Source organism: Natrix helvetica (genome assembly GCF_964273705.1).
Source record: "Natrix helvetica genome assembly, chromosome: 2".
Lineage (NCBI taxonomy): Eukaryota > Metazoa > Chordata > Lepidosauria > Squamata > Natricidae > Natrix > Natrix helvetica.
Genome location: NC_138552.1, coordinates 62,918,344 through 62,941,797, shown reverse-complemented (window position 1 = coordinate 62,941,797; position 23,454 = coordinate 62,918,344). Strand labels below are relative to the sequence as shown.

At 37.5% G+C, this 23,454-nt stretch overlaps 1 protein-coding gene across 2 annotated transcripts in view; it reads left to right on the top strand.

Moving 5' to 3' along the window:
- The window catches only part of LOC309388481 (kelch domain-containing protein 3-like), an 84,820-nt gene extending 62,608 nt beyond the window's left edge, over nucleotides 1-22,212 (top strand). For both annotated transcript variants that reach the window (XM_081945850.1, XM_081945849.1), the window contains exons 14-19: nucleotides 6,090-6,138; nucleotides 8,950-9,040; nucleotides 11,477-11,577; nucleotides 14,439-14,523; nucleotides 16,444-16,548; nucleotides 20,402-22,212. In XM_081945850.1, the coding sequence (XP_081801976.1) occupies nucleotides 6,090-6,138; nucleotides 8,950-9,040; nucleotides 11,477-11,577; nucleotides 14,439-14,523; nucleotides 16,444-16,548; nucleotides 20,402-20,506 (536 nt within the window). In that variant the 3' untranslated portion in view covers nucleotides 20,507-22,212. The remainder of the gene's footprint in view (nucleotides 1-6,089; nucleotides 6,139-8,949; nucleotides 9,041-11,476; nucleotides 11,578-14,438; nucleotides 14,524-16,443; nucleotides 16,549-20,401) is intronic.
- The last annotated feature ends 1,242 nt before the right edge of the window (nucleotides 22,213-23,454 follow it).

Below are 23,454 nucleotides of genomic sequence, written 5' to 3'. Positions count from 1 at the left end.
AAGAATTTTAATTTATGTTTTAGTATCATCCAAATGATACTAAATATATAAAATAAATAAATAAATATCAAATAAATAAATCAAATGATACATGAGGGACACGGTGGCTCAGTGGCTAAGACGCTGAGCTTATCCATCAAAAAGGTCAGCAGTTCAGCAGTTCGAATCTCTAGTGCTGTGTAACAGCTTCTGCCAAACTAGCAGTTTGAAAGCACGTAAAAAATGCAAGTAGAAAAATAGGAACCACCTTTGGTGGGAAGGTAACAGCATTCTGTGCACCTTCGGCGTATAGTCATGCTGGCTATATGACCACGGAGACATCTTCAGACAGCACTGAGTCTTCGGCTTTGAAACTGAGATGAGCACTGCCCCCTAGAGTTGGGAACAACTAGCACACACGTGCAAGGGAAACCTTTACCTTATCATCCAAATATGTCTTACTATCTTTAACAATGAAAATTCAACTAAATGTCAAGATCCTTGCCAAGAATTCAATGTTCTGATCATCATGATTTCTTTGATTTGCGAAGATACTTAAAAAATATTTCCATTCCCACATCTTGTATCATTTGAATATTGTGACTTGCATTTATATTTTATCCATACAGTTACACAAAAGGATTAATTTCAAGATGTCACTATTATGCATAAATGTATTTTACTACTTTTCTTACAGGGATGATCTTACAAATCTTTGACTGAACTGTGCAAATATCATTCAGCCAAATCTCTTTCTCAAGACCCTCAGTTCAAAAACTGAGCCTTGATTTCCATTCGTTTTGAATCTCATGTATCTTTTGATAGTTAGCTATGTTATAGTTCTCACATGGTACTTCCAAAGGTGCTTTTTCACAAGGTAACTGGACTTTCTGGTTTTTCTTTGAAGATGTTTCGCTTCTCAACCAAGAAGCTTCTTCAGCTTTACCTTCTAATTTAATTTAATTTAATTTAATTTAATTTAATTTAATTTGTAGGTCACTCATGTACAAGATAACAGGAATAAGAATAAAGTAATAACACAGAAAATGGATACAAATAAATGTGGACAGTAGGACAGGAACATTAGGCACGACATACATTTCTCAAATGATAATTTGTTCATGTACTAACTATAAGCATTGTCTCTTATATCTTTAGTAACACAGTGATAGAGAGACACAAATTACTATTCACTGGGCAACTCTTTGCTTCTCTGTAAATGAATAATAATAAATTATTACAGAAAAGGGTCCTAAAATATTTTTGCTGAAGTGTAATGAATACAGTAATTTTAGAAATGCACTTTGACCAGGAAAAGTGCTATAGAAATGATTAATAATAAATAGAGCTGAGTTTTAAAATCTATTATATAGTCTTTGATCATTTTAGATAGTGATATTTTATAAAATAGAAGCTCAAGAAGTTACCCATTTTATTGTACTAAGAATATTGGAAGATATTTCATACTAAATTAGGTAAAATTGTGCACTGTGATGTTATCATTATATATAAATATGCAAATAAGTTACACTCATTTGAGCTCTTCCTTGATGCATAAATGCAAGTCTTATCCAGAATGTACTTTCTAAAAGAAGACACTTCACTTGTATAGAGTAGTGAATAAAATAATACATAAGATACAGAATACTTTTAGTTCAACCTCTTCAGATCTTAGAATCTGCTGAAATTATAGATAAGTTGTTTAATGTTAAAATATGTGCTTTTTGCCCCTATTCTGAGGTTATGCTTTAGAGGTTAAGAAGAAATTCTCACCATTTTCTATTATATCTTGTTTGTGAGTCCTGTTTGTAAAATTACATTAAAGAACTGGCCCGATGAGCATCTCTTCCTAGTAGCACCTGCTTGTGATTAGTTATATACAACCAGTGACGTGCAGTCAGGGGAGGCAGGGGAGGCAGAGTCTCACCGCTCCCATCATGAAAAGAAAAAAAGGGAAAAGGCGAGTGCTGAGGTGAGGCTTAAAAAAGCCTCTAAAAAGGGGAGGACTTTGATCTTTGCAAGCGTGCAAGCAAAATACCCCAGGATCACGGTGGCGGGGACAGCAACTCCTTCCTCTGCGCTGCGGAGAAGAGCCATGCTGTGCAGGAGGCTCCTCAGTGCTAGCCTCAGATCAGCACGAGCCGCGGTCCCCTTCATGTTGGCTCAGGTAGGAGGTGAATGGGACCGCGTGTTCAGGAGGCTCCTCAGCGCTAGCCTCAGATCAGTGCGAGCTGCGGTCCCATTCCCCTCCTTCCTGAGCCAACATGAAGGGGACCGCGGCTTGCGCTGATCTGAGGCTAGCGCTGAGGAGCCTCCTGCACAGCATGGCTCTTCTCCGCAGCGCAGAGGAAGGAGTTGCTGTCCTCACCACCGTGATCCTGGGGTATTTTGCTTGCACTCTTGCAAAGATCAAAGTTGTCACAGTCCTCCCTTCATGATGATCATTTGATGACATCAGTGCCTCACCAGCCATAAACCTCACCGCACGTCACTGAATACAACCATATTGTGGTTTAAAATTTTAAATAAGCTACTTTTCTCTAGCTATATCTGAATCTTTTTTAAGCAGAGTCCTTTCCTGAGAAAGTGAAGTGTTATCAAGTATTTTAGTTTTGATTTTTTTAAAAAGTCAGTTCTGAGGTCAGTCTATGAAACAATTTTGCTCTGTTATCTGGCTCACTTGCATTCTATATAGCTCAGTTACCAGCCGGCAGTCTTACTATTACTTCTGCTTTGGTATTCCAGTACTTTCAATACTTAATTGATGATGATGATGTCTGTGATTATTATGGCCAAAGTGGAAATTCCCAGAGTCACTTTGGATAGTGAGATGGGCAGCATCTAAATTTAATAAATAAATAAAAGTAGTTTCACTGAGATAGTTTTCATAGCATTTTTCTCTCCACATTTTTCTTCCAAATTAGAACAATCTCTTAATCAAATAGAACCAGTTCTTAATCAAAACATTTATCATATATACATGTTCATAATTTACTGTTAAGAATAATTGCTATAGTGATTTGACACAAGTAAAACAAAGAATTAAGTAACTTCCCCCTTCTTGCAGTCCTTCTCTGAAAGAAATAGTCTAAATCTCTTTGTAAGCTTACTTAATTACCTGCCCTATTTCTTCTTCTTCCTCTGTTTCACTCATGTCTACTCAGAAATAGATAAAAAACAGAGTGAAAGCTGAAAACATATCTGTTCTCTCTAAGTCTACTGCCTGCAAAATTACTTACAACCAGAGAGAAAAAAAGAGGGAAGACATGTAAGAAACAGCATATAATACTGAGGGTTTTTTAAAAAAATCTTTCTTTCCATTTATAACCCAACAAAATTATGGTACTTTCCTTTAATAAAAATATGGGAAAAAGCAGTGGTGGGATTCAAATTTTTTTACTACCAGTTCTGTGGGTGTGGCTTGGTGGACTTGGCATGGCCTGGTGGGCATGGCTTTGTGGGTATGGGAGGGGAAGGATAGTGTAAAATCTCCCTTCCCACCCCACTCCAGGGGAAGGGTACTTTAAAATCTCCCTTCCCTTCCCTCCCCACTCCAGGGGAAGGTTACTGCAAAATCCTAATTTCCTCCCGATCAGCTGGGACTTCAGAGGCAGAGAATAGATGTGGACGTGGCCAGTTAGAGGTGGTATTTACCGGTTCTCCGAATACTCAAAATTTCCACTACCGGTTCTCCAGAACTGGTCAGAACCTGCTGAATACCACCTCTGGTAAAAAGGGAAATAAAGCAAAAATCAAGGCTATATAAAATAAGTAGTAACAGTAGCATTGTGGGTGAGAAGAAAAACATCTTCAAGCAGAAACAAAGGAAGTCCAGTTGCCTTTTGAAAAAGTACCTTTGGGACAGTATATGACAGATTTTGAAAAAAAGTGGTGAAAGTATCTTATAAAGAGGCAGAGATGAATAGCTTGACTTCTTCTCATGCTTTAGAAAAGAACAAAATGGCTAATGTTTCTCAAATCCTTTATTACAGGTCAGCGACCCAGACTAAATAAAACTTTCTAAATAAACTAGCAGAGTAAAGCTACAGAATATAATATATAAAAGAAGGCATACAAGACAAAATATATACAATTACGCTTGCATTCTTTTGCTATAAGCAATGTACAAATTTTACAAGCTACAAAAACAAACTTTGCAATGGCATGAGTTACCTTGAGGTCCTTATCTGCTACTAAAAATTGCAGATAAAATTCAGTCCATCCATCCTGGAAATAGAGTTAGAAGAGGCATTAAGAGTCTATGTCTAATTGAAATTACAATATAACAGAAGATCTCCAACACTGCCGATGGTATAACGTTCTATCATAGCAATATAAATATTCATCAACATTTATTTTTTAAGTTAATCTAAGGGGGCGCAGTGGCTCTGCAGTTAAAGACACTGAGCTCGTCACACTGACACACTGAGCTCGTGAGCTGGAAAACTGACGATCTGGATTCAAAAACCAAGTGCCACTGGATGGGGTGAATTCACGTTCTTGCCCCAACTCCTGCCTACCTAGCAGTTTGAAAGTATGCAAATGCAAGTAGATAAATAAGTACCATTTTGGTGGGAAGGTAACAGCGCTCCATGTGCCTCAGCATATAGACATGGTGGCCACATGACCACAGAAGTGTCTTTGGACAATGCTGGCTCCCTCGGCTAAGAAACTGATATGAGCACCACCCAACTGGAAAGGAGAAACCTTAACTTTAAATTAATCTGAGTACAATGCCACATGGAAGGGTGAATTGCTATTGTCCAATTGTAGCTTAAGTGAGAGTTTACTAGATTCTGATTGAAATTCTATTTCAGGGATCCTTTGTTTAAGTACCACCATTACCTGATCTTGTCTATTGTTTCTTTGCAACTCAGAGATTTAAACAGAGAGAAGAAAAGAAGGAAAAGAATAAAGCATTTAGCTTTAATTTTTTAAAGGCCTAGATAAAGAATATTCAAGAGCAGAAATGCATCCATAGCAGTTGAAATTTCAATCGTGATGACAAAACCTGCATTCGTGAAGTGATAACATCAACTCTGTTCCTTATCTATATGTGTGAGCCATGACTTATTAAATGGGGTAGAGGTTGCATTATGATGTACATTTGGGTTATTTTTCCACCTTCTCCATCCGAGATGCTCCCACTGGCTATCAGTCTTCATATGCATGTATATTTATCTAAAACAAGGGATTTATTATTATTTTTTCTTCCAAACAAATCCACGGAAATGTTTGACTGGTTCCCATTTTGCTTAACTCTGCAGTACCATATGGAATGGAATTGCTGAAAACATGAGATGCTGCGTAAATATTATTTTATTTCTTTAGATTTGTATGCCACCCTTCGGAAGCAAATATTCCCAACACATCTCAGTGAATTGACTCATTCATTTCCAGGTGGCCACAAAGAAACATTTGAAAGAGAGCTGTGCTTCTAAAGCAGCCTCTTCTTCAAAAGAACAATACTAAGCACAATGGAAAATGTTCAACATTATCTTTCCATTCCATGATAGTTAGAACCTACTGAAAGGACAAATGTATTGTTTCAAACACAGATTCATCTTCCAAGTGAATATAATCATATTTAAGCTACTCAATACAGCTTATGTATACATATGGTAGCTCAGGGGATGTGGTGGCTCAGTGGCTAAGACACTGAGCTTGTCAATCAGAATGGTCAGCAGTCCAGTGGTTAGAATCCCTAGTGCCCTGTAATGGAGTGAGTTCCCATTACTTATCCCAACTTCTGCCAATCTACCAGTTTGAAAGCATGTAAAAATGCAAGTAGAAAAATAGGAACCACCTTTGGTGGGAAGGTAACAGTGTTCCATGTGCCTTCGGCGTTTAATCATGCTGGCCACATGACCATGGAGACGTCTTTGGACAGCGCTGGTTCTTCGGCTTTGAAAAGGGAGCTGAGCACCGCCCCCTAGAGTCGGGAACTACTAGCACATATGTGCGAGGGGAACCTTTACCTTTATATATGGTATCCACCTTCCATCACCCGTATCTTATAGCCTAAAATCAAACCTTATTAATTTTTGTTTTAACTAAACCATGTTCATAAGCTAAACTTACGTTTCTGATCTTTGTTTTTTAAATTCTAGTTATGAAAGAGATTTTTTCAGAACTGGGAATCCAAGGAATAAGCAGCAGGTATTTCTTTTTTCCTGACATCCTGTTTTTGCCTCCGACAATTTCTAAGAGAGAAGGGGGTTTGGAGGAAAGGCTATTATTATTTTTTAGCATCAACTAACCAGTACCCAGAAAATCTCTGCAGTCTGCTAACAATAAATATTTTGAGTTTATTCTTAGCAGGCTTCTTCCGTCCCACTGCTTTAGGATGTAATTCTCTGCGTATTCATCTATTAGTGAGTGCCATTGAACTAGCACTGGTTACTTGTAAGTGGATACAGCATATGTGAGCTAGTGCTGCATTTTTTCTCTCTACCATGCTTCAAACAGGGTTATCTAAGAGATTTCAGGCCAAAAGCTTTCCAATTCGAAAGATCCTCTTTTGATCTCAAAACAGACCATTTCCAGTTCAGACCCAGCTGATTTTAGTCCAGAACTGCTGTCTCATACTTGCAATGGGCTGTTTTGTAATAAGGTGTTTCAATTCAAAATTAATCCAAATGATTTATCCATTGTGACATATAACTATTTAGTGATATTTAGCAGTTATTCAGCCCCGCCTTCAAAGCTAATGATAACAAGAGCAGCTTACTGAATAGCATACCTAAAATCAGAGGAAATACCTGAAAATAATAATGAAATGGTTGGAGAAAGCAAATTTGTGTGCATAAATACTCCCAATAGCCAAATCTAGCCTGAACATGGATCAGTGATGCAGATTTAATAGGAAAAAAAGTTTATTTAAGGCAATACATGGAGAAGGATGGGCACAGCCGACCACTCACCTAGCTGCATCTTAAAGTATTAAGTAGAGTCAGCAAGCAAAAGACTCTGTGTGTGTTGGAACAGCAATAGAAGGAATAAAAACAGGGCATGCAGAGCAAAAGACAAGGGAAACCCATGTGGTCAATAGGCCATCAAAGAGCTGAAGAATCAGTGTCACTAAATTCAATAATAACAACAACAACAACCTGCTTTTGCAAAAAAACTACCTTACTCAGAACTGCATATATACTCAGACGTTACCTTAACAGCTCTTTGGTTTGGGGTTAGGATTTGAACTGTTAAGTTTTTACCAATCCCATACTGTGAATCGAATTGAAGATTAAATCTATAAAATAATATAATAATAATAACAACAGTGATGCCCATTGTCAAAACAGTGTTACTCATTGTCATCAGGGCACTTTGTACCATGTCCAAGAATTTTATTAAACACATCAAGAAATTGCAGCTTCTTGCAATAACACCAGCGGAACTCCAAAAAACTGTGCCACTTGGAACATCATACATTTTAAGAAGGTACTTGGTTGATACCTAGGACACTGGCAGTAATCTGCATCAACCATTAGCACCAGTCAATGGTATTTGTGATGCATTTTTGAATGTTCAGTTGACTGAGTTTCATGTTTAATGAATAAAGTAAATAATGTAATAATGTAAAATATCACACAAATGCTATACAATCATTATAAAAATAAATCGGAAACATCCAATAATGTCAAGTCAGAAATCACAAGCTAACTATAATTTATAAACAAACCATTGCTGTAATAATACTCTAATGTTGGTAGAATCATAGATTATTTGTTTAGTGATTCACCTAATAAGGATTATTGTTACAAAATATAGTTCCAAAGAAGTGTAGCAGACAAGCCAAGCTCATGTGGCATTAGCCAATTTGGCACCTCACGTGATGCGAGTTATTATAACAAATTAAATATATGAAACAAAGTTAATGACCAAGTTTATCCAAACTTAGTTCATAAGTGGAGTAGCCCACAAGAAGCAGTTGTAAAACATTCATAAAATAAAGGTCTCATTTATGTGAAACAATGAAATAACAGATTCATGCCTCTTGAAAATTGGAGCAAACTCCAGTTATGATTGTGCTGTATCTGGAAATTACAATCAGTGCAATATGCAACAATATATTCCTGATGGGTGTAAATCTAGGTTTCACATAATGTGTATCCTAACAAATCTGTACCGGTTGAAAATTGGACATGGGGCACAGTATAACTATAAGGTTATAGTTAAATGGACCTACCTTTACCAGCTAGCAATTTTACAAAAAAAAGACATATTTCCAGATATAGAAATTCCCAATACATATTCCTTTGAGAAAGAGATAGTCTTCATCATCTACCCTCAGTTATATACCCCTAACTTCTCCCTCTGCTGGAGATAGATAAAGGTTGGCCCTTTTCAGACTAGGGGCCTTATTCGAGAAGCTGAGAGCTGGGGTTAGGAAAAAATTAAAAGTTTTATTATTCCTCAATGAAAGTGCCGGTGTGGTGGGGTAGTTAAGGTGTTGGAATAGGAATAGGGAGACCATGTTCTAGTCCATCTTTGGCACAGAAGTCAGTGACTTTGGACCTAGTCCCTCTCACTCAACCCAAGACTGTAAAATTGAAAGTCCAGTATGTTTGCGTGAAATTTGCAGACTACATTGGAGAATCCCAAAAATTCCTGAAAAAGACTGCTTAAAGCACTTCCAATTTGTTGCCAAGAAAATTACTTACACGCATCAATCACCAAAGATTGAATGCAATTCAAAGGAGATTTTATGTATATACAGACAGCACATGTTCTATTGAATTATTCCTTCAAGCAGTTACAATTCCAAAATCCAACACTGAGTTTTATTTATATATTTATATTTATATATGTGTGTATGTATGTATGTATGTATGTATGTATGTATGTATGTATGTATGTATGTATATACGGTTAGTAAGATGGGAAACAAATCTTCTCTCCCAAATAACTACTGTGACTCATGTAAGTTTAACTTAAACTGGCTTTTAATATGCTGTGTTTGACGTACAGTTTTACATCCACCAAAATTCCTAAGGTGAAATATGAATTGAAAGAACATTCTGTGATGCCTGCATCGGTTTCACCAGCACCTTCAGCTGCAGTAAGTGACTTACCGTTACTTCAGATTTGCTAGCACATACATTTTATTACAACAAGGTAGTTACTACACAGAAGATTTTTTTAAAAAAAAAATTACCAAAACAAGGTTGTTCATCCATTAGTCAAACTTTTACAAAGTGGCAAGTCACATTTTACGCTCTAAGCATATGCCTTGGGTGTATCTGAATACTATAAACCCAACAAAATATACACATCTATCCTTTTCTCTTTTATTGGTTTTCAAGGTTTTTTGCTATAAGAAATTCCTTCTTGCTAAGGACTCCCCCTCCTTTTTTTGTACAGGTACATGCACAGGAACATAGGCTCTTGTCTAATGTTAGTTTTGGACTATTGATTCACCTCGTAGATCAATATTGCTAACACTGCCTGGTGGGAATTTTTGTAGAATCGGTAGCAAGGCCAAGATTAAAGCTAAGATTTCCTGCCTGGAAACATTTGCTTTACAGTGAGCTACAATTGTGACATAGAAAACATCACATCCGCTTCAGCAATTCTCCCATGGTTACTTAATTCTTGGGCATAGAAAGATAATCTAACTCAAGTGACAAGTTAATGACACCATGAACATTTATGGTACTTTTGCCACTCTGACGGTTTGATTTTTGCTTTTGGGACAAAAATGGGAAGTGTTTTACAGTATTTCTTGTTTGCTAGTTTTCCAATCTCCAGGATTTATCTACACAATATCTTAAATAACTGCAAAGACAAATACTGTCAAAGTATTTTATCCTATCACTGCAGTCTCTGCCTCACTCATATGATTCATACCCAGACTTGTCTTTTCCCACTTTAATTCTTTTTGTTTTCCCTGACGGCTTTTGAAACTTGGAAAAGATGGGCACTTGTTGTGGTTACAAGTGCTAGTAGTTGAGGTTAGTAACAATTGAGGTTAGTAACAATTCTAACAGGAATCACTAGGGAAAAGGCAAGTTATTACTTCTAACATAGGCCTGATGAGATTGAAAAGGAAGAGAAGAGAGAAGAAACAGCATCGACATATGTCAGGAGGAGTCTCCAATCTTGTCAACTTTAAGATCTGTGGACTTCAACTCCTATAATTCCTCAGCCGCCAATGCAGGCTGAGGAATTTTGGGAGTTGAAGTCCACAAGTCTTAAATTGCCAAGTTTGGAGACCCTTGACATATGGCAATCTTAAATCTGCCCTCAAGGTGGAGGAAAGGGATTAATTTTCTGCCTGAAAGCATTTTTGTGCCTTTCTCTAGGAAAAGTTCCAGCTATAACCCTTAGATTTTCCATAACTTTCAATCAATGCAAGCAGCAAAGCAGTTGATTATTTGCTCGTTTTGTTGATGGCGAGGGGTTTTTCAAACCTTCCTAAGCTGAAAAATATAGGTTATCTGCCTAAGACCTCCTTTACTTTATTCTAAATAATTAGTCATTAGTTTAGAGGAAAAGGAATATGCAGATTTTTTAAAAAAACAGATAAACAAATCCAAGGATTGTGTAAGGAAACATTCATTAGACTGTGCTGATTTTTCTTGTGTATAAAAGAAGTTCAAACATTGGTTGGATGGGAGGAATGTTGCCTATTTACCCAACCAGAGATAATGGTCATTGTGAAGGTTAATAAACAAATATAATGTTAAATAATTGTTAAATATTGTGAATTCTTTTGATTGCAGCTGCACTTGAACTGCTTGTACAAGGTCTGTTTTATGTATTTCTTTCTGCCTATCTAGCATTTGACCTACATACATGGTCTCCTATGGAAGCTGCCTGAAAATATTGCAAGTCATTTCAGAATAAAATTTGCAGGAGTGACCCATTTAAATGTTCTTTAAATCACTTGCTTATAAAGATTTCCCAGATTACCTCGGTATCATCTTTACTTAACAGATTAATTACTCTGTAGTTAGCTATTAAACTAGCAATTAAATATTTGTCGTCATGATATACTCCTTGGCAAATGAATTAATTAGCACTGAATGTTGAGAAATGGGTTGCTAAATAGCAGGCATTATGTTGTAACAGAATAGAGTAATTACATTTCATTATGAGTATTATTAATTTTATTAACTGAATAAATGTCAAGTATTTCCTCAACTCCTACTCCAAGCTGTATCATACTGTTTGAGAATCAGATACAAAAGTAAGATACACTCACTGTCTCAGTACAATTGCTAAATTATCATGTCTGGAGTTAATCACAGCGCAAGATGATGAAACACTCATTTTCAGAATTTTAGTTCCAGATTGAAATGCAACAGTTATCATCATCATCATCACCATCCTATCTTCACTGCCGTCATCAGGCCAAATAGTAAAAAAATGCTATGAAAAAGGTTTGACGAATTTTTAAAAGATATTCCGAGGCATGGATATATTAATTAATTATTACTCACATTTTGTTTTTGATGGAAGTTGAAGCACTGTTAATTAATACTTTCCCATATAGATAGAAGAGCTCCAGGATTTCCATTCTATATGTAACCAAGCAATAAAAATGATTACAAAGGCTTTCGGATTATTGGACTCTGAATTTCAAAAACTTAATATGTAAGTATTTTTATTCTACAGTTTACTCAGAGTAAAATAATTTCCTCAAAAATCAGAAAGTTAGGTTTACCCTGCAAAAATATCATAAGCATAGTTGTTATTGTTACAGAATATACTACAAACTGCCTGCAAATGTAATTGTTTCATCTTTATCTTAACTATGACTTTTAGTAAGAGTCAGAATAAAATACGAAGCATAATATAGTGATGATTGTTATTGCCATATTTTTTTTAATGTAGGACTAGCCAATAACCTGGTGTTGCCCGGGTATGTATTTATGGGGGGGGGGGGGGGAAATGTCCGGACCAAACATAATTTCTAATGTTGGATTTTCCCCCTTATTAGAGGGAGCTCCCTTGTGGAGTACTGTGAAGCTGTTACCATGGCAACTCCGCTCCACTGTACAGTAGAAGCTATTTTATGGCAGTACAGTAGAAACCATTTTAAGGCACAACAGGCTGTATCTTAACAGAACACACACCCCAAGGGGTGTTAGCGGTGTCTTACCCCCACAGTATTTGTTTCCAGAGAGTAAGTCATCTGTGTACCAAGTTTGGTTGAAATTGCTCAAAGCGTTCCAGAGTTATGCTAGAACATACACACACACACAAACACATTTATATGTGAATAGGTGAATTAAACTCATGGGGGTGGAGGCAGTGTCAAAATCCAAAAGAAGTATCTCAGCTTTTAAGAAGAGATTGGATAGCCATTTGTCTGAAATAGTATAGGTTCTCCTACCTGAGCAAGGGACTGGACTAGAAGACCTCTAAGGTCCTTTCCAACTCTGTTATTCTATTATTCTGTTAGCTGCACAGTCAAATGGCCTTCCCTTTTTATGTGAGTGGCAAAGGAACAGGCCTTCAATTGTATGGGCTTCGTTACCTTCTTCATTCCCCCATCCCCAAATCCAATTGGAAATAGGCAACATGGATGAAGGTAAAATTGACTTTAAATCAACTTCTGGTACCCTATAAGGACAGATCCATGTTCTTTTATTGACAACAGTATAGAAGCATCTTCTCCAGCATATATCCTGGAACACCGGGGATCCTGGAACACCGGGGAGCTACCAGAGGACTGGAAAAGAGCTGATGTGGTTCCCATCTTCAAAAAAGGAGAAAAAATAGATCCAGGAAACTACAGACCTATCAGCCTGACCTCAATACCAGGAAAGATTCTGGAAAAAATAATCAAGCAACAAATTTGCAAACACCTAGAAGCAAACAAAGTAATAGCCAAAAGTCAACATGGATTTGTCAAAAACAGATCATGCCAGACTAATCTTATTGCATTCTTTGATAATGTGACAAAATTAGTGGACCAGAAGAATGCCGTTGATATAGTTTACTTGGACTTCAGTAAGGCTTTTGATAAGGTAGACCATAACCTACTACTACTAGATAAAGTAGAAGAATGTGGGTTAGACAGCATCACCACCAGATGGATTCGTAACTGGCTGACCAACCTCACTCAACGTGTAGTCCTCAATGGAACTGCATCTACATGGAGGGAAGTATGCAGTGGAGTACCCCAAGGCTCTGTTTTAGGCCCAGTACTCTTCAACATCTTCATCAATGATTTGGATGAGGGAATAAATGAGGAACTCATCAAATTTGCAGATGACACCAAGCTGGCAGGAATAGCCAACACTCCAGAAGATAGGCTTAAGATACAGAAGGATCTTGACAAACTTGAACATTGGGCACTATCTAATAAAATGAAATTCAATGGTGAAAAGAGTAAGGTTCTACATTTAGGCAACAAAAACGGAATGCACAGGTACAGTATAGGTGGTACCGTGCTCAATAGTAGTAACTGTGAGAGGGATCTTGGAGTTCTAGTGGACAACCATTTAAATATGAGCCAGCAGTGTGCAGCAGCTGCCAAAAAAGCCAACACAGTTCTAGGCTGCATCAACAGAGGGATAGAATCAAGATCACGCGAAGTGTTAATACCACTTTATAATGCCTTGGTAAGGCCACACTTGGAATACTGCATTCAGTTCTGGTCGCCACGATGTTAAAAAGATGTGGAGACTCTAGAAAGAGTGCAGAGAAGAGCAACAAAGATGATTAGGGGACTGGAGACTAAAACATATGAAGAACGGTTGCAGGAACTAGGTATGTCTAGCTTAAGAGAAAGAAGGACTAGGGGAGACATGATAGCAGTGTTCCAATATCTCAGGGGTTGCCACAAAGAAGAGGGAGTCAAGCTATTCTCTAAGGCACCTGAGGACAGAACAAGAAGCAGTGGGTGGAAACTAATCAAGGAGAGAAGCAACTTAGAACTGAGGAGAAACTTCCTGACAGAACAATTAATCAGTGGAACAGCTTGCCTCCAGAAGTTGTGAATGCCCCAACACTGGAAGTCTTTAAGAAGATGTTGGATAGCCATTTGTCTGGAACGGTATAGGGTTTCCTGCCTAGGCAGGGGGTTGGACTAGAAGACCTCCAAGGTCCCTTCCAACTCTACTATTGTATTATTGTATATTTCCCAGTTGAGATCATATTTTGAAGATATTTTCTATTTTAATTAGACCAATGTAAAAAATAAGTTAAAACAATATCCCTGATCAATTCCCTTCTTAGCTATCTACAGGCTATATTCTGGTGTTTTTGCTGGGAAAGATTTTTCCACCTCCAAACAAAATAACATTAAAATATGAGACATGTATGTATGTGAGTTTAATCAACATAAAACTATAGCAATATAGTACATGTTGATGGTACTTCTTTCAGTTACGGAATATGTATATGAATGGATGTATATAGTTATTTCTATATATCTGTTCTGTACATTTGTTTGTGTTTGCTTGCTTTTTAAAATAAAGCTCAATTCTTATTTTTTATCATTTCAGGATAAAAGCTGAACTAGCTCAGGCAACCAAGGCTTTTCAGCATGAAAAGGATCAGTATGACAAAAACCTGGAAAACCAGCAGAAGGTAGGGTTTATTATTATTTATTATTAGCAGTATTAGTATTATCTCTGTTAATACTAGTGTTGCAAATTGGGGCTACCTTCATTACTAATTCTGTCAAGACCTTCAACAAGCTAATATCTTCTGGGAGACCCAAAATAAAATTATACTTAATAACTAATGCAATAGATTCAATATTTTTGAAGTGAATAGCATTCGAGGCAAACAAATACACACTTGACATTTAATAGTTAAAATTAGCAGTCATACAGAACTCCAAGGCAATTAATAATCCATGGGGAAATTGATACATTCACTTCAGGGAGAGTTAAGACCTGCAGTGAACTCACAGAAAAGTATGGATCATTTTTGTGGAGTCTGCCGAGTATTCAGTTATTATTGGCAGGAAAATAAAAGGAAAAAGAAGATGCAAAAATGTCTTGCCGTAGCAAGGGATGGGGGAAAAGTTTAAGGCTTCTTGTTATACCAGAGAACAAGAAGTTTATAACATGCAGTGTTCATAAAACACCTACACACTCTATGAGTTACACTTTTGCACAAATACCACCTCTCTTGGTAAGGGAGAATAAAATAGAAAGAAGGTTATAGTCCTGTGGGGGGGGGGGGAAGGGAAAAATGAGGATTACTCAACCAAAGTTGTCTTAGGTCTCTGATGGAGAACCTATGGCATGCATGTCCAGAGTGGCACGCAAAGCCATGTTGCCCGGGATGGACGGCCCTGCCTGTTTGTCTTCTGGGTTTCTGGTATGCATGCCAGCACGATGATCAGCTGTACTTCGCACATGCTGAAAACTGGTGTGTGCATGTGCGGTGGCCAGCTGATTGTCGGGTGCGCATGCGTTCCAGAACCCAGATGTTTGGCTTTTTTTTAATGCGATCCCTTTGTGCGCATGGAAGTGCCAAAAACCAGCCTGTGCATATGCACCGGCCGTCTGATTGTCATGTACGCATGTGCGCTACAACCAGGAAGTTCAGCTTGTCCAGAGTACGGCCCTGACAAGCGCGTGCACACACACGAGTGATGTTTCTGTGCAACCTTTTTGGCACTCGGTGCTGAAAAGGTTTGTCATCCCTGTCCTAGGTTTATTGAAAGCTGGCGTAGTAGGAAAAGAAGTATTGATTGTCATGATCTCTCCTGGAGGGAAAGATAAATTTGAGTCTATGGATACATCTTCCCGTTGCCTTTATCTCATTATGAGTCACTGAATTCCTAATTCTTTAAGTTCAAGCACCTCTGGTTACGAGGAAGAACGAGTAGAAAGACTTTAAAGGCTGAACAAGAGCAAATCCCAAAGAACTAAGCTGGAAAACCCTAGAAACATAGAGAAAAGTTATATTTAAAAATATTTCAATATAACATTAACATTTTAAAAAATCACATATTAATGAAGGAAAATGCAAACTTATAAAGATCATATTATAGCACATCCAAGGAACAGAATCTGGTGTCTGGGCTGGTAAATGGTTATTGCCAGGCAATATTGATCTTTAAGTGTCAAAAAATTCGCTGGAGATGTCAAACATACGGTATTTTTTTTTTGTATCTGCCATTTTTTTACTACACTCCAATAATCAGTGGTGCGAAGGTGGGGGAGATAAGAGAATGTTTTTAACAGTCTTAGGTCACAGTTGCTTGGATAGATCATTCTTGGGTCCTTTTGAAAACCTTGGGCTTCCTATCTTTGACTAGACTAGAGTAAGAAAACCGAGGCAAAGTAATGATGCCAGTGAGGGAGGGAAAAGCAACCTGATACCATTTGCTTAGCATTACTTACAGCTGCATTCCTTTAGATAGCCTTCACTTGTTATAATTGTTAACAAAGCTGGGGAACTGATGTGAATTGGATGGTGTAGTTATGTAGTTGGTAGATGGTGGTAAATATTCTTAACTTTCTAATAAAGATTTTTCTTTCTTTAACTCAGGAGCTACAAGTGATGCTAGAAAAACACAAAGTCCAAAACGAAGCATGGCTCAAAGCCAGAGCTGAGGAGAATGACAGGGAAAAAGAGGAACTCTTCAAACTGAGAGTAAATATTTACAAAAGTCAAGAGAAGGGTAGAGGCTGGCAAGTTTCCCAACATTTCCTTATCCTCTTTCCCCTGAGTTGCTTTTGATGTTCAACATAAAACAACTCCCTGGAACAAAATTTCAGTCCTGTAAGATAAATATAGTACCCATGTTTCAAAACTAAAACCAGTTTGATAAAGCTGCTGCATTTGCTGGAGCTTGGGAAAGTTAAGATAAATTGTGTTTTCAGAAATAATATTGTTTTTTCTGTTCAGTGACATTGAACAAGACTCTTACTGCCTTCTAGATTAAATAATTTTGGCCTAATTGCAATGATATCCCCGAAGGATCTATTAAAACAACACTCAAAAGGTCCCTGTTCCTATTGAAGTTGTAGTGTGCAGTCCTACATTAAAAAGAGCTTTGTTTCGGTCTAAACCACAAATTTTGGTGAGAGTGGGGCAAGAGAGAGAGAGAGATTAATAGTATTTTCTGAGTAATGTACTCAAAAATAATATTGTTTATATCATTTCTATGATTTCACTATTGTTAAGAAGCATTGCAATCTGGCCTGACAAATCCAGTTATTGGACAGCTAAAATATTTAAATACATGAATATTCCCTAGTGGAATATTAAATTACATATTTGTTCCATTCGTGTATTGAGTTGGGCTGGAGGATCTATTTTGGATGCAAACTGGAAGAGTGGAGCAAAATATTCCAATCTTTTTTTAATTATACAGCTGTAAAGTAGTTTTCCCCAGTTTGGTTCCAGGGGTGGACAGAAAGTCAGCAGGGAGAAAAGATCTTAAAACTATATTATGGTCTATGGAAAGCTATAAGGTGAGTCTATGAAGGCACATCTCAGTACTAGTTTATAAGTGAAAATATTTTAATATACCGGTACATCCAATAGTCCCAAATATCAAGTATGACTGAAGTCTGTTTTCTATTTTTGCTATTTCTAAATACATTTTCAGTTTTTCATCATAACAATAAAAGTGTATCACAAACAATTATTACATTTTAAAGTAAAGATGATCTCCCCACAGCCTTCAGCCTTAATAAAAATCTAAAAACGCATTTTACTCTTACCAAAACCACCTCCAACTAAGAGGTAGTATTCAGCAGGTTCTGACCAGTTCTGGAGAACTGATAGCAGAAATTTAGAGTACTTCAGAGAACTAGTAAATATCACCTCTGACTGGTCCCACCCCCATCTATTCCCTGCCTCCCGAGTCCCAGGTGATCGGAATGGGGATTTTGTAGTATCCTTCCCCCGGAATGGAGAGGGAATGGAGATTTTACAGTATCCTTCCCCTCCCACACCCACCAAGCCATACCCACCATGCCACGCCCACCAAGTCATGCCATGCCCACCAAGCCAGGCCCACAGAACCAGTAATAAAAATTTTTTGAATCCCACCACTGCTCTAGCTGCATCACAATATTTCAATTCTATGTAAATCAGCAGCAAAGTTTACTGCCATTTTAAAGTGTGAGGTCTGAATAAGCCTTAGTCCTTTCCTTCTTTAAAACAACAATGTTCCCCCCAAAATAGAATACTAGGGTCACCCATATAAGTGTGATACGGCCTTGCATACTGCTGCCCTGCTTCCCTTCTTCCCCAAAGCACATGATCTTTTTAGTACCCTCTACCTTCCCCGGAGTTATGATACCTTGGCTTGGTGTGAACTACATGTTCATTTATTAAAAACAACAGATATTGTGTTACACCAGGGGTGTCCAAACTTGGGAACTTTAAGACTTGTGGACTTCAACTCCCAGAATTCTCCAGCCAGCCATGCTGGCTGGGGAATTCTGGGAGTTGAAATCCACAAGTCTTAAAGTTCCCAAGTTTGGACACCACTGTGTTATACTTTTTTTTATCATGTAGCTACTGAGCAGCAATCTCAGAAAAATACAGCTCCCATGGAGCTATCATACAAAAGGACTCAAATCATCAGAATAGAACTTGTGAGCGTCACCCCTCCTGCTTTTCTTCTTCCCATTCCAGTAGTTTTATTGTCCACATAATTTCATCACACTGGAAGATCGTTAATGTCTACATTACTCTTTTCCTAATATTGCATTCTTGTGTTAGTAAAGTTAATTAATTAATCTGGAACATCACAACTGAGATCAGTTACAATAATTTTTCATAAAGATTTTAATCTCATTGAGTTAAAAACACAGTCGCTTGTCGTGTAACTGATGATTTATGTTTTTCAACTATTGTCAAGATCATCAAACATAAATCAGCTTTGAAAAAGAGACAAAGAATGGAGGTCAATTTTTAATGCAAGGTCCTTATTTTTCGTCCCCACGTGAGGAAGTGATGCAAAAAAAAAATACTATGATGATTCTCATATCACTAGATCTAATTAAACAGCATAGAATTGTTTTCAGAGCATAATTTTCTATAGATTCCAGTTTTTAATATGTATATATGTTAATACATTATGTGCACATGCATTTTTTTTTTCTGTGAAATATTTCAAGTCAACAACTGATTTTTATTGGAGCAATAAATAGCATTTATTTCTCTACAAGTCCATTTTAATTACCGATTTTTAGTTCTAAAAATTCCCATGGTGAGCATTCACTTCTGGAAAAATCATATACAAAGCAAATAAAACCTCTTGCACCATCCAATGCCTCAACTAGCTAAATGAAACAGTAGATGGAGCAGGTCATTTTGTTAAGCTAATGCTGTATATGTGCATACTATACTGGTCAACTTAAATCTGTGGTGAATATTAAACCAATTCCATACTTTAACATTACAGAAAAATCTGTTGTAGTTTTCTCTTTGTTATTACTAATTCTTTAGTCTAGTGGTTGAAGTACCAGGCTAGAAACCACAAGACTTCTAGTCCCGTCTTAGGCATGAAAATGACTGAGTGATTTTGGATCAGTCGCTCTCTCAATCCAACCCAACAGGTGTGGTACTTTAGTGACTTAATAACGCTGGAGAAGGTTTCTGCTCCTGCAGTTCAAGTCCTAGCGCTGCATATTGAAGTGAGCTCCTGTCACTTGCCTCAGTTTCTGTCCACCTAGCACTTTGGAAACATGTTCCATATGAGTAGATAAAAAAGTATCATTTCAGGGTGGGGGCAGGATGGACGACCTGACCTATTTCATATTATGTGTTTTGGTTGCTTGGCTTTTTTTTTCCTTTCACACATTATATAGATTAAGCCATTGCGGTTAATAAAGTAGAGTTTATGGCTGAATGGAGGAAAGAGGCAAATTTTTTTGTATCCAAGAGCCTACATCAGAATTGATAGTGAAGGTCACAGTGGATGGAACACTGATGCATATCAAGAAAGCTTTGGCAAACATGTGGGCAGATCTGTGAATTTCCCCCCTATAATTCTGAGGAGGGAAGGAACTTGAGGGTAATTAAATTGCCATACCTATTTCAGAGCATCCAAATTATAGTTTTCATGCATTTTGTTTTTCAACCAAGACCAAATAAAGACAATAGTCCAAAGTGGGTCACATAAAAGGAGTTTGGAAGTTTCCCATGACCAAGTGTCATCTTAACCAAATGAATGATAGTTTATGTAACAAATCATGATTAAATGAGTCATTGCTTAACACAATGCAGCAAAAAAAATTTCAGAAGAAAAGCTTCACGTGATTTTATTTCCCTCTGGACAGGGTGATTAGAGATTTTAAAACGTGTATTTTACTTCCCTAAAACAATTATTTGCTCATGAAGATTGTATAACACCTGCTCAGATTCTGGAACCGAAAAACTTTATGGAAAGGGTCTGGAAGAGAGATATAGTTATTTTTATGCTTTGCACTTATTCCTGTGGTTCAGAATTTTAATCTAAGTGCGCCTTCTGACTTTTCTCCCACAGGAAGCAATTCTTCAAGATCAGGAAAGGCTGAGAGATGAACAGCAAAATGTTCAGCAGTGCAATCAGCAGCTCATTTCTGTAATGCAACAACTCAAAGGAATGTGAAACGTTTGCTGAATGAAGCCTGATCACACAACACAGTGTTGCTTCAAACGGATGAGCTGTTATGTATACTGGGACAAAAGATCCTGCTACACTACCAATTAAAGCTTGATCTTGCTGAGGTTCATTCAACCCTATGATTCTGGTTCCATTAAATTCCCACTTGCTTTTAAATACATTATAAATTTTTGATGCTTTGTTTTTTTTAAAAAAAAAAAACCAGATATGTAGACGACCGCGCCTGAGGTGTTAAATAATGAGGAGGATAAATATACTGAAATACCGCTTATGCATTTTGTATAAAAGTTTGAATCGTGTGTTTCCGTTCACAAGGCCAGCAGCACATGAGGCACACTTAAAAGGGGAAGGAACTTCAGTAGTTCAATCATGACTTCCAGTTTGTCTCTCCTGCTGATGCTCCTAATTTTTCTTTTAAGATATGTCTAAAGAATATGCTATCATTCTTTAATAACCACATTTCTGATTATCAGAGTAATGGTAACAAATGTTTTGGCTTAGGGTTAAAAAAAGGGGGATTATTCGGGTTCAATTCTTCATAGTGCATAACAACCCACTTCCCCTTCCCCATATATGGTTATTCAAATGTCAATCCCATTGAGATAGCTCTAATTCTGCAGAATTAATAAATATATCCTTATTATTTTATCATCCCATTGATCAACTGATGAAAACATATTGCTTTTCCTGTTTTGCAGCGGAAAGTTGAAATTAAAGACACAATGTTTTGATAAAACTTACCCAATAAACAAGTGGCTAACTGGGTACTTCAGTCAATTACCTCAAATCTCCTGTATCTTGTAGTTCCTTCACTGGACTCATAGTAGCTTAGACTCCAGCCTCAAAAGTCTGTAGAAAAAATGTTTAGAAAATCATTCTAAACAGTGTAAAAGATGAACCTATAGGTGGAGGGAAAATAAGGTGGAGAATACTTCAAATTTGATCTCCACTTTAGAACATGAATGAATGGCCTGTCTATAGCACTTTAAAGATGTAGCTTTGGCACTGTGCAGCCTCAATATGGTGTTCAAATTGCTAAGAGGGATGGAATAGATATCTATCTCTTTTGGAATAAATATCTTCCTTCCCCTTTCAACAACTAAAACATAAACATCCCCCCAAAGTACTACTACTATTTTTTCGTTTATTCTTCCTCCTTCTCCTCCTCTTCTTCTTCCTCTTCCTCCTTTACCTCCTCCTCCCCCCCCTCCTCCTCATTCCCTCTCTTCCTCCTCCTCCTAGGGCTGGATTTGATGGGTTGCTTGATTTACCTCAAATCTCAACATAAATATACTTTCAAAAACATAGAATGCCATCTCATCAGTATTCTGGATTGAGGCCTAAAAAGCTATAGCTAGAAAGACTTTCCTTGGATATGTATGAATACACCAAATTCCAGCTAGCATGAAAAATGGTTGCCATAGCACTTAGCCCTCTCCTTCTTTCTGTATCAAGCAGATCTCTTTTCAGCCTTGGCTTTAGCATCATGCTGCTCAAATCCTGTGAAATCTCAATATAAAATTGGCAAAAAAAGGTCAATATGTACAGATAATTTGACTTACAACAGTTCATTTAGTGACTGTTCAAAGTTACAATGACAATGAAAAAAGTGACCGTTTTTCATACTTATGTCCATTGTAGCATCCCCGTTGTCATATGAACGAAATTCAGAGGCTTAGCAAGTGTCCGAGATTTAGATAGATAGATAGATAGATAGATAGATAGATAGATAGATAGATAGATAGATAGATATCAATAGCACTTATATATATACCACTTAATAGTGCTTTTACAGCCCTCTCTAAGCAGTTTACAGAGTCAGCATATTGCCCCCAACAATCTGGGTCCTCATTTTACCCACCTCGGAAGAATGGAAGGCTGAGTCAACCTTGAGCCTGGTGAGATTTGAACTGCCAAATTGCAGGCAGCCAGCAGTCATCAGAAGTAGCCTGCAGTACTGCACTCTAACCACTGCACCACCTTGGCTCACGTGTCTGTGTGTGTGTGTGCGTGTGTTGATTTAAATTATACGCTAGGGCTGCTCCATAGTTTAGAAGTATGAGCCATTTCCAGTTTGGATCAACACAGTTGCTTTTAAGCATCATTTAACTCATACTAGGCGCAATCCAAGCATGGCTTGATATAAAGTGCCAATATGGTCATTGATAGGGCATACTGCAGATCCCATCAGTAAAGTAATTTCTCCTGGCAGGATCCAGAAGAAGAGTCTTCTCTGCCATGGCTTCTGCCCTCTGGAGCATCTTACCCATTGAGGTGAGATTGGCTCCCACACTCCTGACGTTTCAAAAGAGCCTTAACACCTGGCTTTGCCAGATGGCTTGGGGACCCAATGGGGTTACCCAGAGTAGTTGGATACAAGATGGACAGCAAATAAATTTAATAAACAAACAAATATTTTGCAATCATTCATACTTGATTTCTTGCAACCAATACAATTGTTGCTTGTTAAGTCTTCAGTGAAAACTGGGATCCTTGGCTGGTTCCTTTCCTAACAAGCTAAAGCCATTATATTCCATTCCTCGGGGGAATGCTTCTTCTATCGAATCCCATTTAATAGATTATATTATTTCTGTCCCAGGCCCTCATTACTGCATCCTACCATTAATGATATCCAAGCAGCACCTCATTTACAATATTAATTTCTCATCTATGCATTGCTTCGAAAATACAAGCACAAATATATTGTTTTAATCTTCCACCAGAATTGAATCCATACCCCTGGATGCGTGCTGCAGGTATAATCACCCTTGCAGACCTAAATCAGGAAGCGTCTGGTAGCACCTTTTCAGACTGACACATTTTATTAAAAAACATAACCCGTCTTGAGCTACACCTCATGTCATCAGATGCCTGCAGACTTTGTAACCTTGTAAATTTCTCAGATGCCACCATCAGTCTGGCTGAGTGTTGCT